Raw genomic sequence first — 23,936 nt, forward strand, 5'->3', positions numbered from 1 at the left:
TCCCTAGTGGGGATGGCCATAAAGTTGATATGCTGCGGAATGTTCTGCACTACAAGTGAATTTCCACAGGGTTTTGTGCAGGTTATTTCTGCAGCTTGTGAACGAGATATTCACAACACGAGCTGCGCCTGCGAATTCCGTGCTGCGTGAAAAGATAGGAGCTGACCTATCTTTGCTTCATGTAGCGCAGGAGTTTCCATAAGCATAACTGACTCCTAGGGTGGAGTCACATTGGGACGTTTTCTTGGCAAACTGTTTTTGCAGGGCGGTTTGTCATTGCCTTCCCCAGTCGTCTTTTACCCCCCCCCCCCACCACCACCACCACCAAGCTGGGTACTCATTTTCCTGACCTCAGAAGGATGGAAGGTTGAGTCAACCTGGAGCCGGCTACCTGAACTATGCGGGGATTGAACCTGCTAATTAGGTAGGTATTTAAATTATTTAGTTTAAATGTCTAAACAATGGGGATGGGAGATGAAAGGGGAACATCTCTCTCCCCGCTAAAGGGAGATGAAGGAAGGCCCGAGGGGAACCCCCTTCTCTGCAGGGCGGCCCTTCATTTCAGCCGAGGTTCTACTGCAGGTGAGAATAAGGAAATCCCTGTAGCTGGGGGAGATAGGGGGTGGGGTTAGAGGGCTTCCCCAAGTGTGGGGGTTGGGACTGGAGAGACCCATACTCTAGCCCTGACCCTCTAGCCCCACCCTCTCTCTCCTTGCTATGCGAAAAACCCTGGGATAACTCATATAGCCATGCTGTCTCTCTGGCCCCGCCCATGCTATCTTCTTGCTATGGGGGAATCCCCTCTAATAAATTAGATAATGACCCAATCTGACACCCCTACAGAAGCCCTAACTTTTTCTAAATAAGCTGGGTAATTCTAGGAACACCCTATCTGTTCAAAAATCAACACTCTCAATCTCAATGCAATTTTAAGGTCAATTTAACCCCTTAGTGACCTGGCCAAATTTTGGAAATCTGTCATGTGTCTCTTTAACATAGAATAACTCCCTAAAAAGTTTGCATATTCTAATGATTCTGACATTGTTTTTTCGCCACATGTTGCACTTCACTTAGGCGGTAAAAACAGACAGATAGAATTTGTGTATATTTATTAAAAGCGCCAAAATTGAGAAAATTTTGAAAAAATTGAAATGTTTTCACATTTTCAACTGCAATATGTCAATATGGCTGACTGCATATCTTCAGGGCTTATGGCCATTGCGCCTGCCCTACAGCGATTGTGCCGGTGGCGATTGTGCCTGCCTTATGGCGATCGTGCCTATGGCGTCCGTGTCTGCTTTGCAGACCTTCAGGTATTGTATTTTTGGCTTTTTCTGTGAATAATGTGTTTTTTTTTTTTCCTCACCTCTGTGATTTTATGTAATTTATTGTGAGTTAGCGTAGGTACTGACGGAAGCGGTGTGGCCTCGGCGCAGCCCATCAGCCTATGCGTTTTGGCCAAAATGCAGTACCAACACCCGCACTTTATCAGTATGCAGTAGTACTTTTGTATGTAGTTTGCTAGTTGGTGGGGGAGCGCAAGATGTCAGCCAGTGTGGCCCACTTTAGAGATACAGGGCAACCCGCTGTTATATCAGCCAGGGTTGATATCCTGTATGGTGGGTCACCACCCATCTATGGCTGACATCTTTGGTATCGTTCACATGTGCAGGCTATTAGTATATGCAGTCACTCCTCCCCAATCTGGGCTGGGTTGAGTGGGTGACTGCATATTAGCCTGCCAGGAACAAGCTGCTCCTCCACATTATTGTCTGGCTGACTGCATATCTTCAGGGCTTATGGCCATTGCACCTGCCCTACGGCGATTGTGCCGGTGGCGATTGTGCTTGCCTTATGGCGATCGTGCCTATGGCGTCCATGTCTGCTTTGCAGACCTTCAGGTATTGTATTTTTGGCTTTTTCTGTGAATAATGTCAAATATGTGCAAACATACTGTGCAAATTTTTGATCAGATATCTATTTCCATCTGTTTACTTTATTCTGGACGCACATTTGAAAAACTTTAGTTTTTTTTAACCATTTAGAAGACATACAAATTTGACATTAAAGGGGTTGTCCCGCGCTGAAACGGGTTTTTTTTTTTTTCAATAGCCCCCCCGTTCGGCGCGAGACAAACCCGATGCAGGGATAAAAAAAACAAACCAGATAGTACTTACCCGAATCCCCGCGGTCCGGCGTCTTCATACTTACCTTGTGAAGATGGCCGCCGGGATCTTCACCCTCGGTGGACCGCAGGGCTTCTGTGCGGTCCATTGCCGATTCCAGCCTCCTGATTGGCTGGAATCGGCACACGTGACGGGGCGGAGCTACGAGGATCCGCTCTCCGGCACGAGCGGCCCCATTCAGCAAAGGAGAAGACCAGACTGCGCAAGCGCGTCTAATCGGGCGATTAGACGCTGAAGATTAGACGGCACCATGGAGACGAGGACGCCAGCAACGGAACAGGTAAGTGAATAACTTCTGTATGGCTCATAATTAATGCACAATGTACATTACAAAGTGCATTAATATGGCCATACAGAAGTGTATAACCCCACTTTGTTTCGCGGGACAACCCCTTTAATTATGAACATTTTGAGGGACAGCTTTTTTTCCTACAGCAAGCCAAGATTGCAAAGGCTCATAGAAGTCAGAATGATAGAAACCCCCACAAATGACCCCATTTATAAAAAATACACATCTTAGTGTATTCACTGAGGGGGTCAGGAGTATTTCGACCCCACAGTTTCTTTTCAAGACTTAATGCAAATTAGAGGAGAAAAAATAAAATTTCATATTTTTGCAAATATCTCATTTTAAAGACAGATTTTTTTCTATAGTGCACATGAAAATTAGGATTTGCAACAGAAAATGGATCTCCCTGTTTGTCCTGTGCTCAGAAACATACCCATTGTGGCCTTAATCTTATGTCTGTATACACAATGGGGCCCAAAATTAAAGGAGCAGCCGGTGGCTTTCAGAACAGACATTTTGCTTGAGGGCTCCCGTGTTTCTGCACTAGAAGACGGCCGAACTGCAGATGTGGACCAATCTCCGCAGCGCCGGAAGAAAGAACATGTGACCGGCTCAATTGCCAGTCATGTGTTCTTTCTTCCACCGCTGCGGAGAGACGTCCGTCCTGAAGTGCAGACGTCTTCTTCGTGCCGATGCGCCTGTGTGACTAAGCCCTGAAAGTGTTTTAGGCCCCATAGCCCACTTGTATGGCCCTTGAGTCGTCAAAGCGATGGAGAAACCCCACAAATGACCCAATTTTGAAAACTAGATCCCTTAAGAAATTCCTCTAGGGGTGTACTGCGTATTTTGACCCCACAGTATTTGAATGAATCTAAGCAAAGCAGAAGGCAAAAACTACGATTTTCATTTTTTGGCAATTGTGTCATTTCAATAACATTTTCTTTTGTACAGCACACATATGAATGAAGACTTTTACCCAAAATTAGATACCCTAGTTGTCCTGAATTCAGAAACATAACCATTGTGGCCCTAGTCTTCTGTCCGTATACACAACGGGGCCCAAACTGAAAGGAGCAGCCGGTGGTTTTCAGAACAGACATTTTCCTTGAAGGTGTTTTAGGCCCCATTGCCCAATGGTAGAGTTCTTGAGCGGCCAAAATGATGGAGAACCCCCACAAGTGACCCCATTTTGAAAACTAGACCCCTTAACTAATTCATCTAGGGGTGTAAGACATATTTTGACCCCACAGATTTGGAATGAATCTAAGCAAAGCAGAAGCAAAAATATTGCGATTTTCATTTTTGGCAATTATGTCAATTTAAAAACAGTTTTTTTGTACAGCACACACATGAATGAAGACTTTTACCCCAAAATGGATCCCCTGTTTGTCCCGTATTCAGAGACATACCCATTGTGGTCCTAATCTTATGTCCATATGCACAACAGGGCCCAAACCGAAAGAAGCATTAAACTTCAACTGTATTTTTTAACTTTTATGTGATCCCCCTTATCCATTGGATAACGGCGATCACGTGACTGGGGACCGCTCACCGCAGCCCTCGGTCACTGCTCCAGGCTCTCGGCTACTCTTAGCAGCCAGGACCAAGAAGATTTTCAATTTCCCAGGCCCTCCTCAGCTTCTGCACTTGCTTCTGCCATTTTGCCGACAGTCGCATGCACCGAAGCTGGGGTATGGTCCACGGATAAGGATCTAGTTGGGGGACATCACTGGAGGCCTTAGGTAAGTAATTTCACCTCCCCTTATGGATCTGATCCGTGACGGAAGGTGAAACTTTATCTTTTGTATACTTTTACGTGTGTCATTATTCATTGGATAACAACAATCATGTGACTAAGGACCGTGTACCGCGGCCCCCTATGAAATGTCCAGGCTCTTAGGTAACGTTTGGCAGCCAGGAGTGGGGAAATTTTAAATTACCCCGGCAATCCGTGGCTGTAGTGCATGTGTCCGCCATTTTGGTGTTGGGCACATTTGCAGAAGCCGCGGTAAGGTCCATGGATAAATCCGGGGGCCTTAGGTACCTAATTTCATCTCCCCTCACGGATATGCTCCATAAGGGGAGATGTAACAAACTTTTTTCTTTTTTCAACTTTTACATGATCGCTTTTATCCATTAGATAACAGCGATCATGTGACCGGGAACCGCATACAGCTCCTTGTCTTGGCTACTCGTACTAGCTGGGAGCAGGGAGTTTTTAAATTTCCCGGGCCTCCAGGCCCTATGTGCATGTGCGTGATGTAATGAGGTCTGACACGCATGCGCAGATGCCCACGCCAGGTCCTGGAGGACCAGAATGTGGCAGGACATCGCAGAGGACGGGGGTGAGTACTCTCATACTCCTAAAACTTTAACTTTTTTTAACTTTTCATTGACTTTAATGTCACGTGACTGGGGGTGCATCCCGCAGTCCCCCATAACAGCTGCAGAGGAAGCGTGTTTTTATGGCCCCGAGCATTAAAGCCCAGCAAACCAGAATGTAAGAAGTCTATGGGCTGGTCACTGAGGGGTTATCTTATCAAAATGATGGAAATTACTGTTAGTCAAACTGTCATAACAAAACAGGAAAGATTATCGAATCGGCATGAGAACAAAATAATAAAAGTTGATATTCAGGTAATCCAAGTGTCATAACGACAGAGGGGATTGTCAAATAGCCATGTTACCTGGCTAAAAAAGTTAGGGCTTCTCTAGGGGTGTCTGATTGGGTCACTTATCTGACAGAACTATAGACCCTGGCACCCACTTGACGTTCTCCTATCAGACCGGGGTCTTTGAAGTGCAGCATCGACATCAGACTAGGGTCAGTACACTGTTAATGTAAGGTTGGTGCTCAAATCTGCAATTAAATGTCAGCCTGTGGTCACATTTTGGACAAGTGATTATAAGGGTGGCTCTTATTTTTCAACTTTCTAAAACTTTACCTTCCACCCCCCCCCCCCATCTCGTTCCAATCAACAAGAAAACGATCTGTGCTAAATTCTGCAACCCTCATTGGCCATGAAGTTTTGAAATTTGCACCCATAAATTCATTTTTTCAGATAGATTTTTTTTTTTAGTTATTTTTAGAGATGAGCGAGTATACTCGCTAAGGCACATTACTCAAGCGAGTAGTGCCTTAGCCGAGTATCTCCCCGCTCGTCTCTAAAGATTCGGGGGCCGGCATGGGTGACAGGTGAGTTACAGCGGGGAGCGGGGGGGAGACAGAGATTTCCCCTCCGTTCCTCCCCACTTTCCCCCGCCGGCCCCCGAATCTTTAGAGACGAGCGGGGAGATACTCGGCTAAGGCACTACTCGCTCGAGTAATGTGCCTTAGCGAGTATACTCGCTCATCTCTAGTGAGCACGCTCGGTAAGGGCAGTTACTTGAGCGAGCCTCGCTCATCTCGAGTAACTGCCACCCCCTCCGAGCGTGCTCGCTGGGGGTGGCTGGGGAGAGCGGAGATCAGCGGGAGGGAGAGTGAGAGAGATCTCTCTCTCCCCCTGCTACCCCCCGCCGCTCACCCCCGCTGCCCCCCTGAGCACACTCGGAGGAGAAGGCAGTTACTCGAGATGAGCGAGGCTCGCTCAAGTAACTGCCCTTACCGAGCGTGCTCACTCATCTAATTTAATTAGCATTGCTACTGCTGTTAATCTCGCAATGACACCTCGCCCGTGGAGCGGCGGCCTAACGCTGCACACCATTGGTCTGTTATACATAGGGAAGATTGCCAAGTTTTATCAATGCCCTTAATGAGGTAAATGTTATTAAGTGCAGTGAATTATTCATGAGGTGGGAGGGGCGGCGCTGTCCACCATTTTGTTTTACGGATAGTTGCCAGAGACTGTAAAAAATACCCAACTGCCACTAAATCCTCTCTTGGGAAAAGATAATGTTTAACCCCTTAATGATGCGCCCCTTTTTCTTTTTCCATTTTCGTTTTTTCCTCCCCCCCCTTCAAAAAAATCGTAACTCTTTTATTTATCCATCGACGGCGGATGGATGAGGGCTTGTTTTTTGCGGGACAAGTTGTATTTTTCAATGGTGCTATTTAGTGTACCATATAATGTACTGAAAAACTTTTAAAAAATTCTAAGTGGAGTAAAATAAAAAAAAAACCCGACATTTCGCCATCTTTTAGTGCGTCTTGTTTCTACGGCGCACAAACAGCAACAAAAGCGACATGATAACTTTATTCCATGGGTTAGTACCATAGTTTTTTTTTTTACTATACTACTCTTTTTTTTTTCAAAGACATTTAATTTTTTTCAATTATTTTCTGCGGTCATTTTGTGCGCGCAATAAGTTTTACATTTTTTCGTCGACGTAGTGGTGCGAGGGCTCATTTTTTGCGGGATGTCCTGTAGTTTCCTTTAGTACCAATTTGTAATACATACGACTTTTGATCGCTTTTTTTTGTGTTTTTTTTGGGAGACAGGGTGACTAAAAAAGTGCATTTCTGGCATTCTTTATTTTTTTTTTCGGACGAAGTTCACCGTGCGGGAAAAATAATGCGCTACTTTGATAGATCGGACTTTTATGGACGCGGCAATACCAGATATGTATTTTTATTTTATGATTTAGATTTTTTAATAATAGATATGGCAAAAGGGGGGGGGGGATTTTAAACTTTTATAACTTTTTTTTTTTTGTTCGGGGGATTTAAATGCCGCTGTCAAAATTGACAATGGCATTTAAATGGTTAATAGCCATGATCGTCTGATCGCGGCTGTTGTCCGCGGGTGTCAGCTGTACTAAACAGCACTGCAACCTCTCTTCATACATACCCCGCCGCTCCATGACGTATCTATACGTTAATGTTTGTTTTAAATAGTTTCTCCTAAACGGTTCTGGCGTATCAGATGATATTTCATGAATGTGTGGGTGCGGTCCAGCAGATGGGCAGCCCCATTGTCAGGATTGGCGAGGGAGTCCAGCTGTCACATCTTCATTATTAAATATCCGCGCCAGATAAGCACAGAGAAATAATTCATTGATTATATTCTATTTACCTGTTTTCAGCAAAAAAAATTCTTGTTTTAAACATGTTTTTAGACAATTGCTTTGGTTGCCCGGATGTGTCCACATAAATAAAGGACTAATTCCCACGGATGGATTTCTGCCGCGTTATCCCGCAGCTATTAGGTTCTATTGAAACCTAATAGCTTTCTGCCTTTCAATGTTCATGCTGCGGAATTCTACTGCAGAAATCGTGGCATGTTCTAATTGACGTGGAAAAATGGCAATGGCAGACGTCCGTGACGCGATACTTTAGCTATAAGCACAGCGGAAGTATCGCATGATTACACGACACCGCCCACTCCCGCACGTCATGCGCTGCACTGCACATGCGCACCAGTATGCCGCATGGGACTGCGCAGCGGATCCAGAGAGGTGTGTATGGGGGGCGCCGTGTCGGACTCCGCTGGCAGAGTCTGACCCGGCTGTGGGCAGGAGGCCTAAGAAGAATAAATTAAATGGTTGAGATAGGGAGGAGTATAGTTAATCATCATGTAATGCGTTGACTATCTTCCAGCTTCAAGGCATTTGAGGGCCGCCCAGCAGTTGTCAGATTGAACTGGTGTTCTGCACAGCCTGGTTTTTGGTCACTGGAACAGAATTAGGGGGTCGGAGCAGCAAAAGTTTAACTTTCGAAAACTTACCTTAAGCTAAGGCTTTATTCACATGAGCGTATATATGGAGTGTTTTCACGCCGGGGCGTATATATGCTACCCATGTGAAGCATTGATATGCAATGCATTCGTTCACATGGGCAATTATGCTGGCAGTGTGAAAAAAAGAGCATATACGCAACCGGCACATATACGCTCAGCCAAAACATGGTTCTGGAATATTCGCCAGCGGGGCCCATAGACTCCTATGGGAGCAGGGAAAGAGAAGGGAGGGGGAAGCATTACAAAAGCTTACAGGTGCCTCCATATAGACACTGGAAGTCATCCTGAGGATTTTGGCAAAGCGTGGGTTATTTGGGGTGCGGCGTATTTTTTTGCTCACAATCGTGTGGATAGACAAGAGAACGAGATACAACGCGGAAAACACACATTCAGGCGCTTATATGGAGCAGGCGTGAAAACGTAAAAACGCTGTCGCTGTATATCGTCTCGTTAGAAAGATCCCTGAGCGCCACCCTAGTGATTATACATCGATGTGAATTATCAATACCCTGTCGGTGTGAAATGAGTGCTCCATTATAAAGCTGCAAGTGAGCGCATTCACATATAATAATAATCTTTATTTGTATAGCGCCAACATATTCCGCAGCGCTTACATAGACAGGGGGAATACAGAGACAAAAGTACAAAAATTACAGAACCACGGTTACATATAGTAATCAGTTGATGGAAACAATAGGGGTGCGGGTCCTGCTCCAACGAGCTTACATACTACAAGTAATGGGGGGTTACAGAAGGTAAAGGGGCTGGAGATGTGCAGGGTATGGCGAGGTGGAGATGTGCACTGTATGGTGAGCTGGAGATGTGCACGGTATGGTGGGGCTGGAGATGTGCACGGTATGGTGAGGTGGAGATGTGCACGGTATGGTGAGCTGGAGATGTGCACGGTATGGTGAGCTGGAGATGTGCACGGTATGGTGAGCTGGAGATGTGCACGGTATGGTGGGGCTGGAGATGTGCACCGTATGGTGAGGTGGAGATGTGCCCGGTATGGTGAGCTGGAGATGTGCACGGTATGGTGAGCTGGAGATGTGCATGGTATGGTGAGCTGGAGATGTGCACGGTATGGTGAGGTGGAGATGTGCACGGTATGGTGAGCTGGAGATGTGCACGGTATGGTGAGCTGGAGATGTGCATGGTATGGTGAGCTGGAGATGTGCACGGTATGGTGAGGTGGAGATGTGCACGGTATGGCGAGGTGGAGATGTGCACGGTATGGCGAGGTGGAGATGTGCACGGTATGGCGAGCTGGAGATGTACACCGTATGGTGAGCTGGAGATGTACACCGTATGGTGAGGTGGAGATGTGCACGGTATGGTGAGCTGGAGATGTGCAAGGTATGGTGAGCTGGAGATGTGCACAGTATGGTGAGCTGGAGATGTGCACAGTATGGTGAGCTGGAGATGTGCACGGTATGGTGAGCTGGAGATGTACACCGTATGGTGAGGTGGAGATGTGCACGGTATGGCGAGGTGGAGATGTGCACGGTATGGTGAGCTGGAGATGTGCACGGTATGGCGAGCTGGAGATGTGCACGGTATGGCGAGGTGGAGATGTGCACGGTATGGCGAGGTGGACATGTGCACGGTATGGTGAGCTGGAGATGTACACCGTATGGTGAGGTGGAGATATGCACGGTATGGTGAGCTGGAGATGTGCACCGTATGGTGAGCTGGAGATGTGCACAGTATGGTGAGCTGGAGATGTGCACGGTATGGTGAGCTGGAGATGTACACCGTATGGTGAGGTGGAGATGTGCACGGTATGGTGAGCTGGAGATGTGCACGGTATGGTGAGCTGGAGATGTGCACGGTATGGCGAGCTGGAGATGTGCACGGTATGGCGAGCTGGAGATGTGCACGGTATGGTGAGCTGGAGATGTGCACGGTATGGTGAGCTGGAGATGTGCACGGTATGGCGAGGTGGAGATTTGAACGGTATGGCGAGGTGGACATGTGCACGGTATGGCGAGGTGGATATGTGAACGGTATGGCGAGGTGGACATGTGCACGGTATGGCGAGGTGGACATGTGCACGGTATGGCGAGGTGGACATGTGCACGGTATGGCGAGCTGGAGATGTGCACGGTATGGCGAGCTGGAGATGTGCACGGTATGGCAAGGTGGAGATGTGCACGGTATGGCGAGGTGGAGATGTGCACGGTATGGCGAGGTGGAGATGTGTACGGTATGGTGAGGTGGAGAGTGAGCGATGTTATACACATAGACAATGGTCAGACATTTAGCCGTATCACGGCAGGATCGGTATGACTGCAGGAGCGGTTTATGATGGCTAGCAGGGATTGCAGTCAGTAGGTCAGGGAGCATGTTATCAGGCGGACTACAGAGGGGTTTGTTTAGGGAATCGGTATGCCTCCCTGAAGAGGTGCGTTTTTAGAGCACGCCTGAAGTTCTGTGAGTCCTGGATTGCTCGGGTAACCTTTGGTAGTGCGTTCCAGAGGATCGGTGCTGCTCTGGAGAAGTCTTGGAGACGGCAATGAGAAGTTCGAATTAAAGGGGCGCTCAGTTTGGTTTCGTTAGCAGAGCGGAGAGCCCGGGCTGGTTGATGGATTGAGATGAGGGAGGCGATATAGGGGGGCGCTGCGCTGTGGAGGGCTTTGTGGATGAAGGTAGCGAGTTTAGATTGAATTCTGTATTTAACGGGCAGCCAGTGCAGTGACTGGCACAGGGCAGAGGCGTCCGAGTAGCGGCTGGACAGGAAGATGAGCCTGGCTGCCGCATTTAGGACGGATTGGAGAGGGTAGAGTCTGGTGCAGGGGAGGCCGATCAGCAACGAGTTGCAATAATTGAGCCGCGAGTGGATGAGGGCAACAGTAAGCGTTTTTAGCGTGTCTATGGTGAGAAAAGGGTGGATTCTTGAGATGTTCTTGAGGTGCAGCTGACATGTGACAGGCGGCCTTGTTATTACAAGTGTGGCAACCAAACATCTCAGCACCTTCACCATCTGCCTACAAGTAGGGGTTATTTATTGTTTGGGTTGCCTCGTTAGTAAATTAGGCTGCGGTCTTCTGCAGAGGATTTCTCTATAACCTCGCCCGGCGGCCATCGTGATCGCCTACGGCTACAATCATCATATAATAAAGGAATTATTGTCAGATTCTGTTCTGTAAGTTGTTGACACAGAGGGCCAGAATGGCATCTGCAGCAGAGTCTGGCGTATGCTGACCTCCCCTGGTCATGTGATCACAGACTCCTCCCACACTGGTGATCACATGACGGTGACATCATCACAGGTCCTGGAAGCCCCCGGCTGTCCGGCTCTGCAGGTCTGTGTGTCGCGGTTGGGTAGGTACCGGAGGGTGGAGGGTCGGGATGTTCGCTGACCTTCATTTAGGGGTCATTCAGTTTTTGTCCGTGACGTACCGGCTGACCTCACAGACAAAAACTGCGATTTTGCTGCATTTTTGACCGGCACAATGAAAACCTCTAGGGCCGCGTTGATTTAGTGCAGTAATCCGCCCGTATCGCGTGTTCGTGTATTCACGCCATCCCGGTGACCTTCGGGGTTATTTGGGTTCGGACTACGTTTTCGGGTGCGTCTGAAGACCCCCATCTCTGTATTGGGGGGCAGTCACATGAGCGGTTTTCTCGCGTTCTCTATGGATCTGTCTACACGCGCGACTTTTCTCCCGCAACGCTGTGAGATGGAACGTACCGCGAATGCGCAGGCATCCCTCCATTGTTACCAGTGGGTGAGAAAAAAATGGCATCGCACTCGCTCATAATGGGAGTGTCATGCGTGTGCGACGCAAAATACGTGCGGTTCTCGTACGTGAAAATCTCATGTTCCGGTATGGGATACGATTTCCCACAGTGAACCTTTTACAAGCGCTATATTGGTCGGGGTTCCTCGGACCGATATCGTCGCCCCGTGTGCCATTTACGCGGGCGAGGGCAGTGTAGGTCCGGGAAATATTGATCAATTTTGCGCTTCCAAACCTGCAGGTATCCCGTGAGCGCAGCGCGTTTTGCAGTAAAATCACATCGTAGTCACAATTTTCACTGGGAGACGGCGCCGCGATTATTATTTTTTTTATGTATTCTTTTCCGAATATTACGCCGCTTTCACACAACTGAGAAAATTGTGCAAGTCACACAAATCTGCATGAATATGAACCTCATTCTTTTGAACAGTTCGGATACGTGATTTCCCCCCCCGCCCATGGGCCATGTCCTGTCTTTGGATGCTCCCTTGCATCGCATCAGCCATTGTTTTCAGTAGGGCCGCAAAAAACTGTGTATGAAATTACATTTTTTTCTATAGGTAATTATAAAAATAAAAGCCAGTTGCATGAAACTCGTACGTAACTGCGAAAGCGGTTCTTTTTTTTTTTGATAATGGACAAGTTTCGTTTTTACAAGATATTGTCGCACGAAACTATCGTCCATGTAAATACAGCCTAATACGGGGCAAACATCCGCCCGTGTGAGCCAGGTCGCAGGCCGCACACCACCGGGTGTGAATTGTGGAATGCGCGATCGTCTCCCATGCGGACGATCCGTGGCATTCCGCACCAATTCACACCAATGGAGCATCGCATGTCCCGTCACACCAGCGGACAGCAACTGCGATATTTCGCTTGTGGAGGAAGCATCGCAGCATGCCCCATTTTTGTGTGGCTCCACACAGATGGCATTCATTGAAGTCAAAGGACGCCGTCCCAGCCGCGGACCTTCCGCAATCCACATTGCAAAGAGGTGATGGACTCTGTGTCATCACCTGGCGACGGTGCGGGAAACTCTGTACTGCGCCTGTCCGCTGGCTCGCCGGCCGGACCATCTGCAATACAGAAGAAGAAAAGAAATGAGAGGTTCAGGGGTCCCGCTGTCCGGGCACAGGGGGCGATTCCGGTGTCGGATCCCGTATCCAGAGTCCGACCCATTCGTGTGCAGCCAGCCTTAGACGCTGTATATGAAGATGCTGATTCGGAACGCGGTAAAGGACTCTAATCTAAGATGGCAGCGCTTACATGAGGTTTTAGCGCTGATTCCTCTGATGTTGATCTTTGCGGTGAGGCGAACATCGCAGTTCCTATTGGCTTCCTTCACACAAAGTATGGCCCCCTGCACACTGCAGCGGAATCCAGCTCTGCCAGCAGCGGTGCCCACGCGTACCTGGCACTTTCCTTTTTCTTCTGTACTGTGGGTGGTCGGCGCGGCGAGCCGTCAGACACGCGCGGTATAGAATTATTTCTTTAACTACTGCTTTTCCCGAGTCAACGCTTAGCAATAACGCTAAATCCGCAGCCTTTCCGCAATGTCATTGTGTTAGGACCGCGGATCGGACGGCTTCCATGGAAGCCCTCTGTGGATTCCCCCAAAACATGGAGGCTGCTGCAAATTTTCCTGCGCTTGCAGAAAGCACAATTGGTCTCTGCAACTGTGCTGGAAGAATCGAGTTTTGCGTAGCATGCTAAGGGCGGTATTTGCCGCGGATTCGCGATGCGGACGCCTGCTGCAGGTTCCTCAGCTAATATCCGGCCGTAGACAGCAGCCTTTTTTTGTGGCTTTTAAAAAAAAAAATATATATATATGCCAAAAATATTTTTAATATATTTTTTCTATGATTTTTACACGTTCTTTCTTATGCCAGTCACGCACAACCGGATTTCAATTGCGGAATCTGGGATGCTCACCCACACGGACAATCCGCAGTATTGCGCACCTACTGTAAACACAGAACATTCGCATGTCCGCTCAGATGAGTGGGTAACGACTGCGATTCCTGGGAACGGATTTAAAATCGTAGCACATTCTATTTTTATGCCGAATTCGCCCGTTCGTCTTTCGCTGAAGTCAATGGAAGCTGTCCGACCTGCGGTTCATCCACGGATAGGTTGCGGGTACTCGTGTCATCGCCTAGCGACGGTGCGGGAAAAACAAACAGAAAATCCCAAAGATTTTTTTAAGAAACCAATCTGTATTGCGCATGACCGTCGGCGGGGGTCCGCAGCCATCCGCAATACAGGAAAGTGAAGGTACACGGGGTCCCTGGCAGCGGTCAGAGACGGATTCCGCTGTGAGCGCCCACATATGTTAGCCGACCCGCCCGTGTGCAGTCGACCCAAAAAACCGCAATCCCGCGTGTCGAATTACCCTGATAAAGACTTTTTGTTGTTTTTTTTTTTAAATTGAGAAGTCTTTAGGCAAACGCGACGGGCTAGCGTGCGATCCCTGCAGGTTTATTGTGGCGGCTCTCTGTAAGAACTGATTAACATGGGCTGCAACTATAATAATCTTTATTTATAGAGCGCCAACATATTGCGCAGATTTGTACAGATCACAGGTGAAATCAGATATTGCATACAATATTAAACGGGTTCATAGCAATGATCCCCTATCTAGCCGGGGACTCAAATCCGACTGTCCTGCCACTGCGGGGTCGCTCCTCCCACCCCTCCCCCACAGTGTCATCACTGGGAATGGAGCGCTGGCCGAGCTCCACAGTCAGCGCTGCACTCATTTCCATAGAGCTGATGAATTCACCCGAGCGGCAGCACCCAGCTGTTGTGGTGGGTCCACTGAAAGTGAATGGAGCGCTGGTGCTCATTCAGTCTCCTGCTCATTTTGGGGGGTGCACTAGCCCCACAATGAGGAATGCAGGGGACACGGGACCCCCATTCTAGCTCGTCGGGGTCTCAGCAGGGAGGAGCAGGTTATCACCTGTCCTGTGGATACCCTGTCTATGGTCGGGCTCACACAGCCATATGCAGAAACTGCTAGGCGGGTGAATAAGTGCTTTACCGCTGTGGATGCGGCCGGTCGCCGTGTATGGCAGCGATATTGTACTGCGCACCGCAGCGTATCTCACGCACAGGCGCAGTCTTCCTGGGGTTTTTTGTTTAAATTTCCCGTGCTCCTGCTTCGGCACGTGTTTCCATCACCCATACACAATACGTGGCAAAATAGAACATGCTGCATTATTTTTTGCGTATTGCACAATTCCTATACGTAAATATGAGCGAACCAGCGTGAGCCCCAATGCACACGGGCGTATTTGCATTGGGCCAATGAAATGTGCGGTCCAGGCAGCGTTAGATGAATAAAAAAATGAGAATCCTTATTCCTCCATAAAAACGATAACCGGCGACGTTTCGACCCGTCTCAGGGGTCTTTATCAAGCATAGTTGGCACAGACAAAATGGCACATATATATATATATATATATATATATATATATATATATATATATATATATATATACACACAAACTTTAAAATCACAGAAATGCATTACAGCTGCGTCCAGGCAGATTGTTAACCCTTAATTATCAGTAACCACATCACTTATGCAGGTGGTAATACATACCAAGGTATAGCAGAGAGCCGTCTCAGCTGGTCACCTAGATAGGGTTAATCATAATCATTCAAGGAGCCGGTATAACCTAATGCGCATGAGCGGAATCGCATCCAATCACGTGATGTTACAACACCCACGCGTCATATCCGCCATATAGATGTCACTCAATCACGCATGCATTGGCATCACACAGTCACATGATCGCTATAGCGGTCATGTGTCTAACCATACATCATCAAGACGCAGTGAGCATGTGTTAGTATTATACAATCACATGACCGCTAAAGGTGGTCATGTGTTTAGTCCTACGTCATCTAGGCATAATGCGCACACGCACTAAAGATTTGTCCATATACCAATTCGGAGTGTATTATATATTATATCAATCAAGGCCGAAGCATTACACACAAAGGACCCTATATATATCATCTCATATTTCAAAAGACCATATTGGTGAGATCATACGAGTTATTATCTACATATATTTATCTAAGAGACCCCCTGCTCTTCAGACGTACAGATCATGATATGTATCATAAAATAAATCCTAACATTATCCTGAGTGTAATCTCTAAGAGATGATGATGGTTTCATAGAATGGTAGAGTTGGAAGGGACCTCCAGGGTCATCGGGTCCGACCCCCTGCTCAGTGCAGGATTCAATAAATCATCCCAGACAGGTATTTGTCCAGCCTTTGTTTGAACACTTTCATTTAAGGAGAACTCCCCACCTCTTGTGGTAACCTGTTCCACTCATTGATCACCCTCACTGTTAGAAAGTTTTTTTTTTCTAATATCTAATTTGTGTCTCCTCCTTTCAGTTTCATCCCATTGCTTCTAGTCTTTCCTTGTACAGATGAGAATAGGGCTGATCCCTCTGCACGGTGACAGCCCTTCAGATGTTTGTAGACCGCTATGAAGTCTCCTCTCAGCCTTCTTTTTTGCAAGCTAAACATTCCCAGATCCTTTAACCGTTCCTCATAGGACATGATTTGCAGACCGCTCACCATCTTGGTAACTCTTCTCTGGACTTGCTCCAGTTTGTCTATGTCTTTTTTAAAGTGGAGTGCTCAGAACTGGACACAGTATTCCAGATGAGGTCCGACTAAAGAAGAGTAGAGAGTAGTGATGAGCGAGTATACTCGGTAAGGGCAATTGCTTGAGCGAGCATTGCCCTTAGCGAGTACCTGCCCGCTCAAGACAAAAGGCTCGGGTGCTGGCGGCAGGCAGGGAGCTGCGGGGCGGAACGGAGGGGAGATCTCTCTCTCCCTTTCTTCCCCCTGCTCCCCCCTGCTGACTGCCGCTACTCACCGCTCCCCATACGCCGGCACCCGAACCTTCTGTCTCGAGCGGGCAGGTACTCACTAAGGGTAATGCTCGCTCGAGCAATTGCCCTTAGCGAGTATACTCGCTCATCTCTAGTAGAGGGGGATAATTGCCTCCTGTGATCTAGACTCTTTGCTTCTCTTAATACATCCCAGAATTGTGTTTGCCTTTTTGGAAAAGCTTTGGCAATGGGAGTATGAGGTTTAACCCATTAACGCTATAAGACATGTGGTTACGTCCTGGAGCATCCACTTATGTATGAACGGACATGGCATGGCGATCTCACTCCATACAACCCAGACGTCGGCTGTTTATAGCTAACACCACCCGACAACAGTTCTGATATGCTGTGCAGCATATCGGAGCTGTTAACCTTTTAAATGCTGCTGTCAATTCTGATATCGGCATTAAAATCCCCCCGGTCGATTTTTGGGGGTCTCGTATGACCCCCCCACGATGAGACTTAATGTAAGTCGGGGGCCTTCTGAAAGGCCCCAGGGCTTTCATGGCAGTATGCCTGTCAAGCGATGTCCGTGGGGTGGCTTGATAGAATGCCTGCCCAATCGCAGTGTGATGTAATGCTATGGCATTACATCGCACTGCAGCAGCGATCAAAGCATTGCTAGTTTTGGTCCCCTAGGGGGGGCTAAGAAAAAAGTAAGAATTACAAAGGTTTACTAATTAATTTTAAAAAAGTAATAAAAGTTTTTTTTTAAAAATGCTTAATTGGTATCACTGCACCCATAAAAGTCTGATCTGTTATAGTAATGTATTATTTACCCTGCACGATTAATGTTGTCAGAAATTAAAAAAACAGACGCCAGAAATACGCTTTTTTCAGTCACCGTGTCTCCCAGAAAAAAAAATGCAAGAAAAAGAGATCAAAAAGTCGTATGTATTCCAAAATGGTACCAACACGAACTACAGGACGTCCTGCAAAAAAAATGAGCCCTCGCACAACTATGTCAACGGAAAATAAAAAAGTTATGGCTGTCAGAAGATGGCGGCAGAAAATAACTTAAAAAATTTTATGTCTTTGAAATAAAAATACAATTACAGCAAAAAAAACCTATACAAGTTTGGTAGTAATCGTACTGACCCATAGAATAAAGTTATCAGGTCGTTTTTGTTGCAGTTTGTGCGCCGTTGAAATAAGACGCACCCATAGATGGTGGAATTTCTTTTAGCGGCTCTTTACAACGCGAGGCGTTGTAAAATCCCGCTAAACTCGGGCTTGTAAACCACCCTTCTTCAATCGGAATGCTTGCATGGAAAGCAAACCTTCCGTCTACACCTTAGCTGTGACGACTTCCGAAAGAACATCTGACTTCCTCCTCTCAATTTCGCCGCAATCCTTTGAACCCCTTCCTTTGGGCGGGCGGATGTCTTCTCCAACCTTCTTTCTCTCTCTATCCCCCTACTCTAATCCAACCCCTAAACTTCCGGTCGCTGCCCTCTCCAATCTATCACCATTCCCCCAGTCCAAGGCAGCTTCTTGAGTCAGTTTGCTGCCCTATATTCTTATTGTCATGGCCCCTGCACTGGGCCGATTGCTGGGGTGTTTAGCTTTAACCCTTAGGTCACTCGCACACATGCCTTTTTACCAACGCTCCCAGCTATGTGTTCTTTTTCTTTAATCCAATACTAATAAAAGTTATGTTTTAGGTCCTCCTTTCTGTGATGGTCGTCCCTGCTAGAATCTATATATCCCTCTGTGATTTGGGAATGTGAAGAACAATCAGTGGGGTGGGTCCATGCTGTCTTCTCTCTGCCTGGATGGGCTGTCGGTCTAGCTGATCAGGGTAAGGAGAACCCTGTGTGGATTTTATGCTGCTTGTAATTGAAGCATCATAAAACTAGGGAGAGATTCCCTTTAATATGTCCCAAATTCTTTACCATATTTCTTTCAGGAAATGTTTTACATTTTTATATGGGATTTTTGGCTTTTTTATAATGGCTTATCTGCTTTTCATTCAGGTCCCTACAATGTAAAAGAATTTTCATCATTGTTCCATAAAGGAGGAAGGAAAGAAACAAGATGACAGAAAGAATATTAAATCTCACCTTAGAGATACTCTTCCAGCTTACTGGAGAGGTGAGAGATTCTGATGAGGTCATATTACATCATTCTTATGTATCATGACAACTGATGATGTCACTGGAGAGGGGAGAGATTCTGATGATGTCACATTACATCATTCTCATCTATGGTAATAACTGCTGTTGAGTGAACCTAAACAGTTAGACACTGTTTCAGGGCAAACTTGCTAAAGCTTCAGTTTGGCACAAACGAGAACCTTGGGCAGTTTGTCTCAGCATACAGTTTTATACACCTTTTTTAGGGGTATTGGTGAAGGTTTGCTTCAAACTCATTTGGATCAAACTTGCCGAACTTAACTTTCCAAAAGTTTGCTCAACACTAATAACAGATGATATGACTGGAGAAGAGGGAGATTCTGATGATGTCACATTACATCACTCTTATCTATGGTAATAACAGGTGATGTCACTGGAGAGGTGATGGACTCTGGAAATGTCTGTAGTGATATTTATTAATGTCTCCCTTATAAAGGATTACACAGTAGTGAAGAAGACCTCTAGTGATGGCTGTCGGGCCCCTGTGTGTGATGGATGGGGAAGATCTCTGAGCCCAATCATGGGGCCCCCACCTCACCCCCTGATACATGAGGACATCAATTTACAGAAGATTCTAGAACTCACCAACAAGATGATTGAGCTGCTGTCTGGAGAGGTGACGCTGCAGGGAATGCTGGGACATTATACAGTAACAGCACTGGAGGCTTCTGGGTGATGACTGTATATTGTGTTGTCAGGTTCCTATAAGGTGTCAGGATGTCGCTGTCTATTTCTCCTTGGAGGAGTGGGAGTATTTAGAAGGACACAAGGTTCTGTACAAGGAGGCCATGATGGAGGACCACCAGCCACTCCCATCACCAGGTAATAGACAGGGCTAAATCCACGGGGACTTTATTATCTGTATATAAAGAATGACTTCAGTGTCCGTCTGTGTTTCCTGCAGTTCCATTCAGTAAGGGAAGCCCACCAGACAGATGTCCCCATCCTCTTCTACAGGACCATCAGGTAGATGGAGATGTCCCTCTGATCTGTAGAAGGCTGTGAAGCTCTTGTCTTCAGTCTTATTAGATGTCTTCTACTTGTGTGATGAGGCCGGTGGAGATGTCAGGATTACCGCTGACCAGAGACATTACATGTTGTCTGGATCTTCTCCCAGTTTTCTGGCAGTGGAGACTGCTGGTGGGAATAAGGAGCCAACAGGTTAGATTTATATCTATCTGCTCCTTTATGTCCCCCGAGACAAACAGCGGATGTGTCTGGTAGATGCTGATCTCCTCCACTGAGACAACATGCAGTGTGTCTAACCATGCCGGATATACATGTGTATGATGTTTCTGAGAGGTCATTGAGCCACCATCTAATATCTATGTCCGGCTTCTAGACCTGCAGCTATGTGCCTCAGATAACTACTGCTGTAATGATGATTAATGATCTTTTCTGGTCATGTAAAACCTTCCACACGACTTCTCCAACCGTCTGCTGACTTTTACATCATTTGTCTCACAGCTTTTGTATCAGGATGAAATTCTGACCAATATTAATGCCACAGAGATAAATGTCGGGGTCAAACAAGAGATTAAGGAGGAGATTCCTACAGGTAACCACCCAGGTGAGTAGTAAGCACTAAATACAGCAGAGAAGAGTCACAGATTCTCCTTGGTCACCGGCTGCTGATAGTTATGTAGATTTATAAGCTCTGGGATCTGTCCGGTTCCGCTGTATATTCCCCCATTCCGCCGGAGTACAAACTAAATATGGATGACATGTGATACCGTTAAAGGTGATAACACATGATGGGCATTTATAATATGGATAAGAATATCTGTGAATAGACAATATTACCTTTCCCGAAATTGCCCCAAAGTAGTGTGGATATGCTAGATGGAGAGTTAGAGCAGGAGGAGAAATCTCTGGGACCTAATGGTCTTCCAATGGAATGGTATAAGAAGAATGTAGGATTCATAGTCCCGAAACTCCTTGCTCTATACAATATTAACCTTCAGGAGAGGATTCTGCTGGGGACTATGCGAGAGGCCCTGAAAGTCTTAATTCCCAAGCCTGGGAAAGACACAGAGGACTGTAGCTCATACCGCCCTATCTCTCTCCTCAACAATGATATTAAAATCTTAGCCAAAGTATTGGCGAGGTGTATTAATAGAGCCCTCAGTCACATTATACATGCAGACCAATCAGGATTTATGCTGGGTAAAAGTGCAGCCATGAACGTCAGGCGACTTTTTATTAACCTAGCATTGTCACACTTCAACCCGGGCAAGCGTACTTTGGTCTTTATTGATCAGGCTAAAGCCTTTGACTCAGTAGACTGGAAATATTTGTGGGAGGTGATGTCTTGTTTTGAGTTTCGGACAGTTTCTATTAAATGGGTACAAGCATTATATTATTTCCTGGTAGCCCAGATACGGACGAACACCCATATATGGGAGCAGTTTTTCCTTGCCAGGGGACGCGACAGGGCTGCCCTCTATCCCCAGCACTTTTTGCTGTTGCAGTTGAGCCACTTGCATCTAAATGTGGGCATCAACAAAGGTTATAGGATTCCGGTTGAAAACCTATGAAGAGCGTGTGGCACTATACGCGGACGATACCATTCTTACAAGACCCGGAGTTACCCCTGACCTCCGTCCTTTCTATTTTCAACGCCTTTGGAGTATACTCCGGAGTGAAGGTTAACTGGGATAAGATTGGACTGATGGCAGTTGACAGCCCTGCGGCCTCTCTAACACTCCATGCCCCCCTAGGATACACAGACAGTGTCACCTACTTGGGCATAGTGGTACGGAGACCCACTGACTACTTTTACACAGACAATCTAGCTCCACTTTCGGAATGGGCAGGAGATATGGCAACGCGTTGGGATTCACTCCCATTGATGCTAGTGGAGGACATCCTAGTTGACGCAGCAACACGCACTCTATACAAGCTCTTGTTTTTCTATGCAAAAAAAGTTATATTACTCAACCGAAGCAGCCCAAAAAACTCACTAAGACTGCCTGGCTGCGTGGAATAAATAGTGTTACCCCCTTATATAAGCTGATGTACATGGCTTGAGGTTGCCGTGCCAAATTTAATAAGATATGGGCCGGTGCATTGAATTCCCTAACACTACATCAAACATGTCTGACTAATTCCTTTAGGGAAATTTAAAGGGGTTGTCCCGCGAAAGCAAGTGGGGTTATACACTTCTGTATGGCCCTATAATAATGCACTTTGTAATGTACATCGTGCATTAAATATGAGCCATACAGAAGTTATTCACTTACCTGTTCCGTTGCTAGCGTCCTCGTCTCCATGGTGCCGTCTAATTTCAGCGTCTAATCTCCCGATTAGACGCGCTTGCGCAGTCCGGTCTTCTCCCTTCTGAATGGGGCCGCTCGTGCCGGAGAGCTGCTCCTCGTAGCTCCGCCCCGTCACGTGTGCTGATTCCAGCCAATCAGGAGGCTGGAATCGGCAATGGAACGCACAGAGCCCACGGTGCACCATGGGAGAAGACCTGCGGTCCACCGTGGGTGAAGATCCCGGCGGCCATCTTCGCAAGGTAAGTAAGAAGTCACCGGAGCGCGGGGATTCGGGTAAGTACTATCCGTTTTTTTTTTTAAAGCCCTGCATCGGGTTTGTCTCGTGCCGAACGGGGGGGCTATTGAAAAAAAAAGAAACCGTTTCGGCACGGGACAATCCCTTTAAAGTTCTTCCTCTTTTTATCACGTTTTAATACTTGCATGAAGACTAAAGGTCCACTGTACTGGCGATAGCGCTGTGCGTGAAGTTAAAGGTAGAGGTTTAGTATGTCCTAACTTTGTTTATGTTTTTTGTGGTTAACTATATTTTAGTTAAGAATAAAAAAGAGGGTATTATAAATCATAAAGGATTGATGAAAGTATGATGGTCTAATACTGTGGAATATTACTGATGCACCTTCCTTTATGTTCTTTTTTGTGTTGTGATGTATAAAATGCCCAATAAACGTTCCTTTAAAAAAAGAATATCTGTGAAGGAAGCTTCTATTTCACCTTCTGCTGTCAGTACTGAAGAGGGAGAAGTGGCCAACTTTCAAAGTAAAGAACCATTAGCTCTTATTAAACTCCTAACAGAATACAGAATGTGGAGACATAGACCCATATAACACCATGCAGAACGTGGAGACCTAGGCCCAGATAACACAATAACCCCTTTGCATAACCCTTTTTCAGATCTTCCAGGCCCCAATTTTATTGATAAAAGCTATAATTAGTTACTTGTCTATATATATAAAGACGAAAGCCCTCACTGACTCACTTGCCAAAAATTCTCCAACTTCCCGATGTCGTAGAAACATGAAATTTGGCACCAGCTTAGATTATGTCCAAAATAGGAAAAGTAAATGGGTCCCAACTCGATTCTAGCGCAAAAGAACTAGCGTCCAAATTTTACGTACAGAATCTAATTCTCTCATTTCCCGATGTTGTAGAAACATGAAATTTGGCACAAGCATAGATTATATTCAAAATAGGAAAAGTAAAGCAGTCCCAACTCGATTATTCAATTCTAGCGCAAAAGAATTAGCGTCCAAATTTTACGTATGTAATTTAATTCTCTCACTTTCCGATGTCACAGAAACCTGAAATTTGACACGAGCATTGATTATGTCATAAATAGGAAAAGCTAATAGGTCCCAACTTGATTATTCAATTCTAAGCACAAAAGAATTAGCGTCCAAATTTTACGTACGGAATCTAATTCTCTCACTTCCCATTGTCATAGAAACTTGAAATTTGGCACGAGCATTGATTATGCCATTAATAGGAAAAGTTAATGGGTTCCAAATTGATTATTCAACTCTAGGCGCAAAAGAATCAGCGTCCAAATTTTATGTACGGAATCTAATTTTCTCACTTCCCAATGTTATAGAAACATGAAATTTGGCACGAGCATTGATTATGTCATAAATAGGAAAAGCTAATGGGTCCCAACTCGATTATTCAATTCTAGCGCAAAAGAATTAGCATCCAAATTTATCGTACGGAATCTA

General features: G+C 46.3%; 1 protein-coding gene across 6 annotated transcripts in view; it reads left to right on the forward strand.

The window, feature by feature from the left end:
• LOC136629094 (zinc finger protein 84-like) overlaps positions 1-23,936 on the forward strand; it is a 341,525-nt gene that overhangs the window by 314,381 nt on the left and 3,208 nt on the right. For 2 of the 6 annotated variants that reach the window (XM_066605218.1, XM_066605220.1), the window contains one exon: positions 20,417-20,519. In XM_066605218.1, the coding sequence (XP_066461315.1) occupies positions 20,417-20,519 (103 nt within the window). Of the gene's footprint in view, positions 1-11,405; positions 11,475-18,478; positions 18,616-18,790; positions 18,909-19,385; positions 19,566-19,647; positions 19,772-19,853; positions 19,916-20,416; positions 20,520-23,936 lie in introns of those variants that run through there. The other 4 variants (XM_066605222.1, XM_066605221.1, XM_066605223.1 and 1 more) reach the window with 4 other exon arrangements.

This window comes from Eleutherodactylus coqui, chromosome 5 (genome assembly GCF_035609145.1).
Source record: "Eleutherodactylus coqui strain aEleCoq1 chromosome 5, aEleCoq1.hap1, whole genome shotgun sequence".
NCBI lineage: Eukaryota > Metazoa > Chordata > Amphibia > Anura > Eleutherodactylidae > Eleutherodactylus > Eleutherodactylus coqui.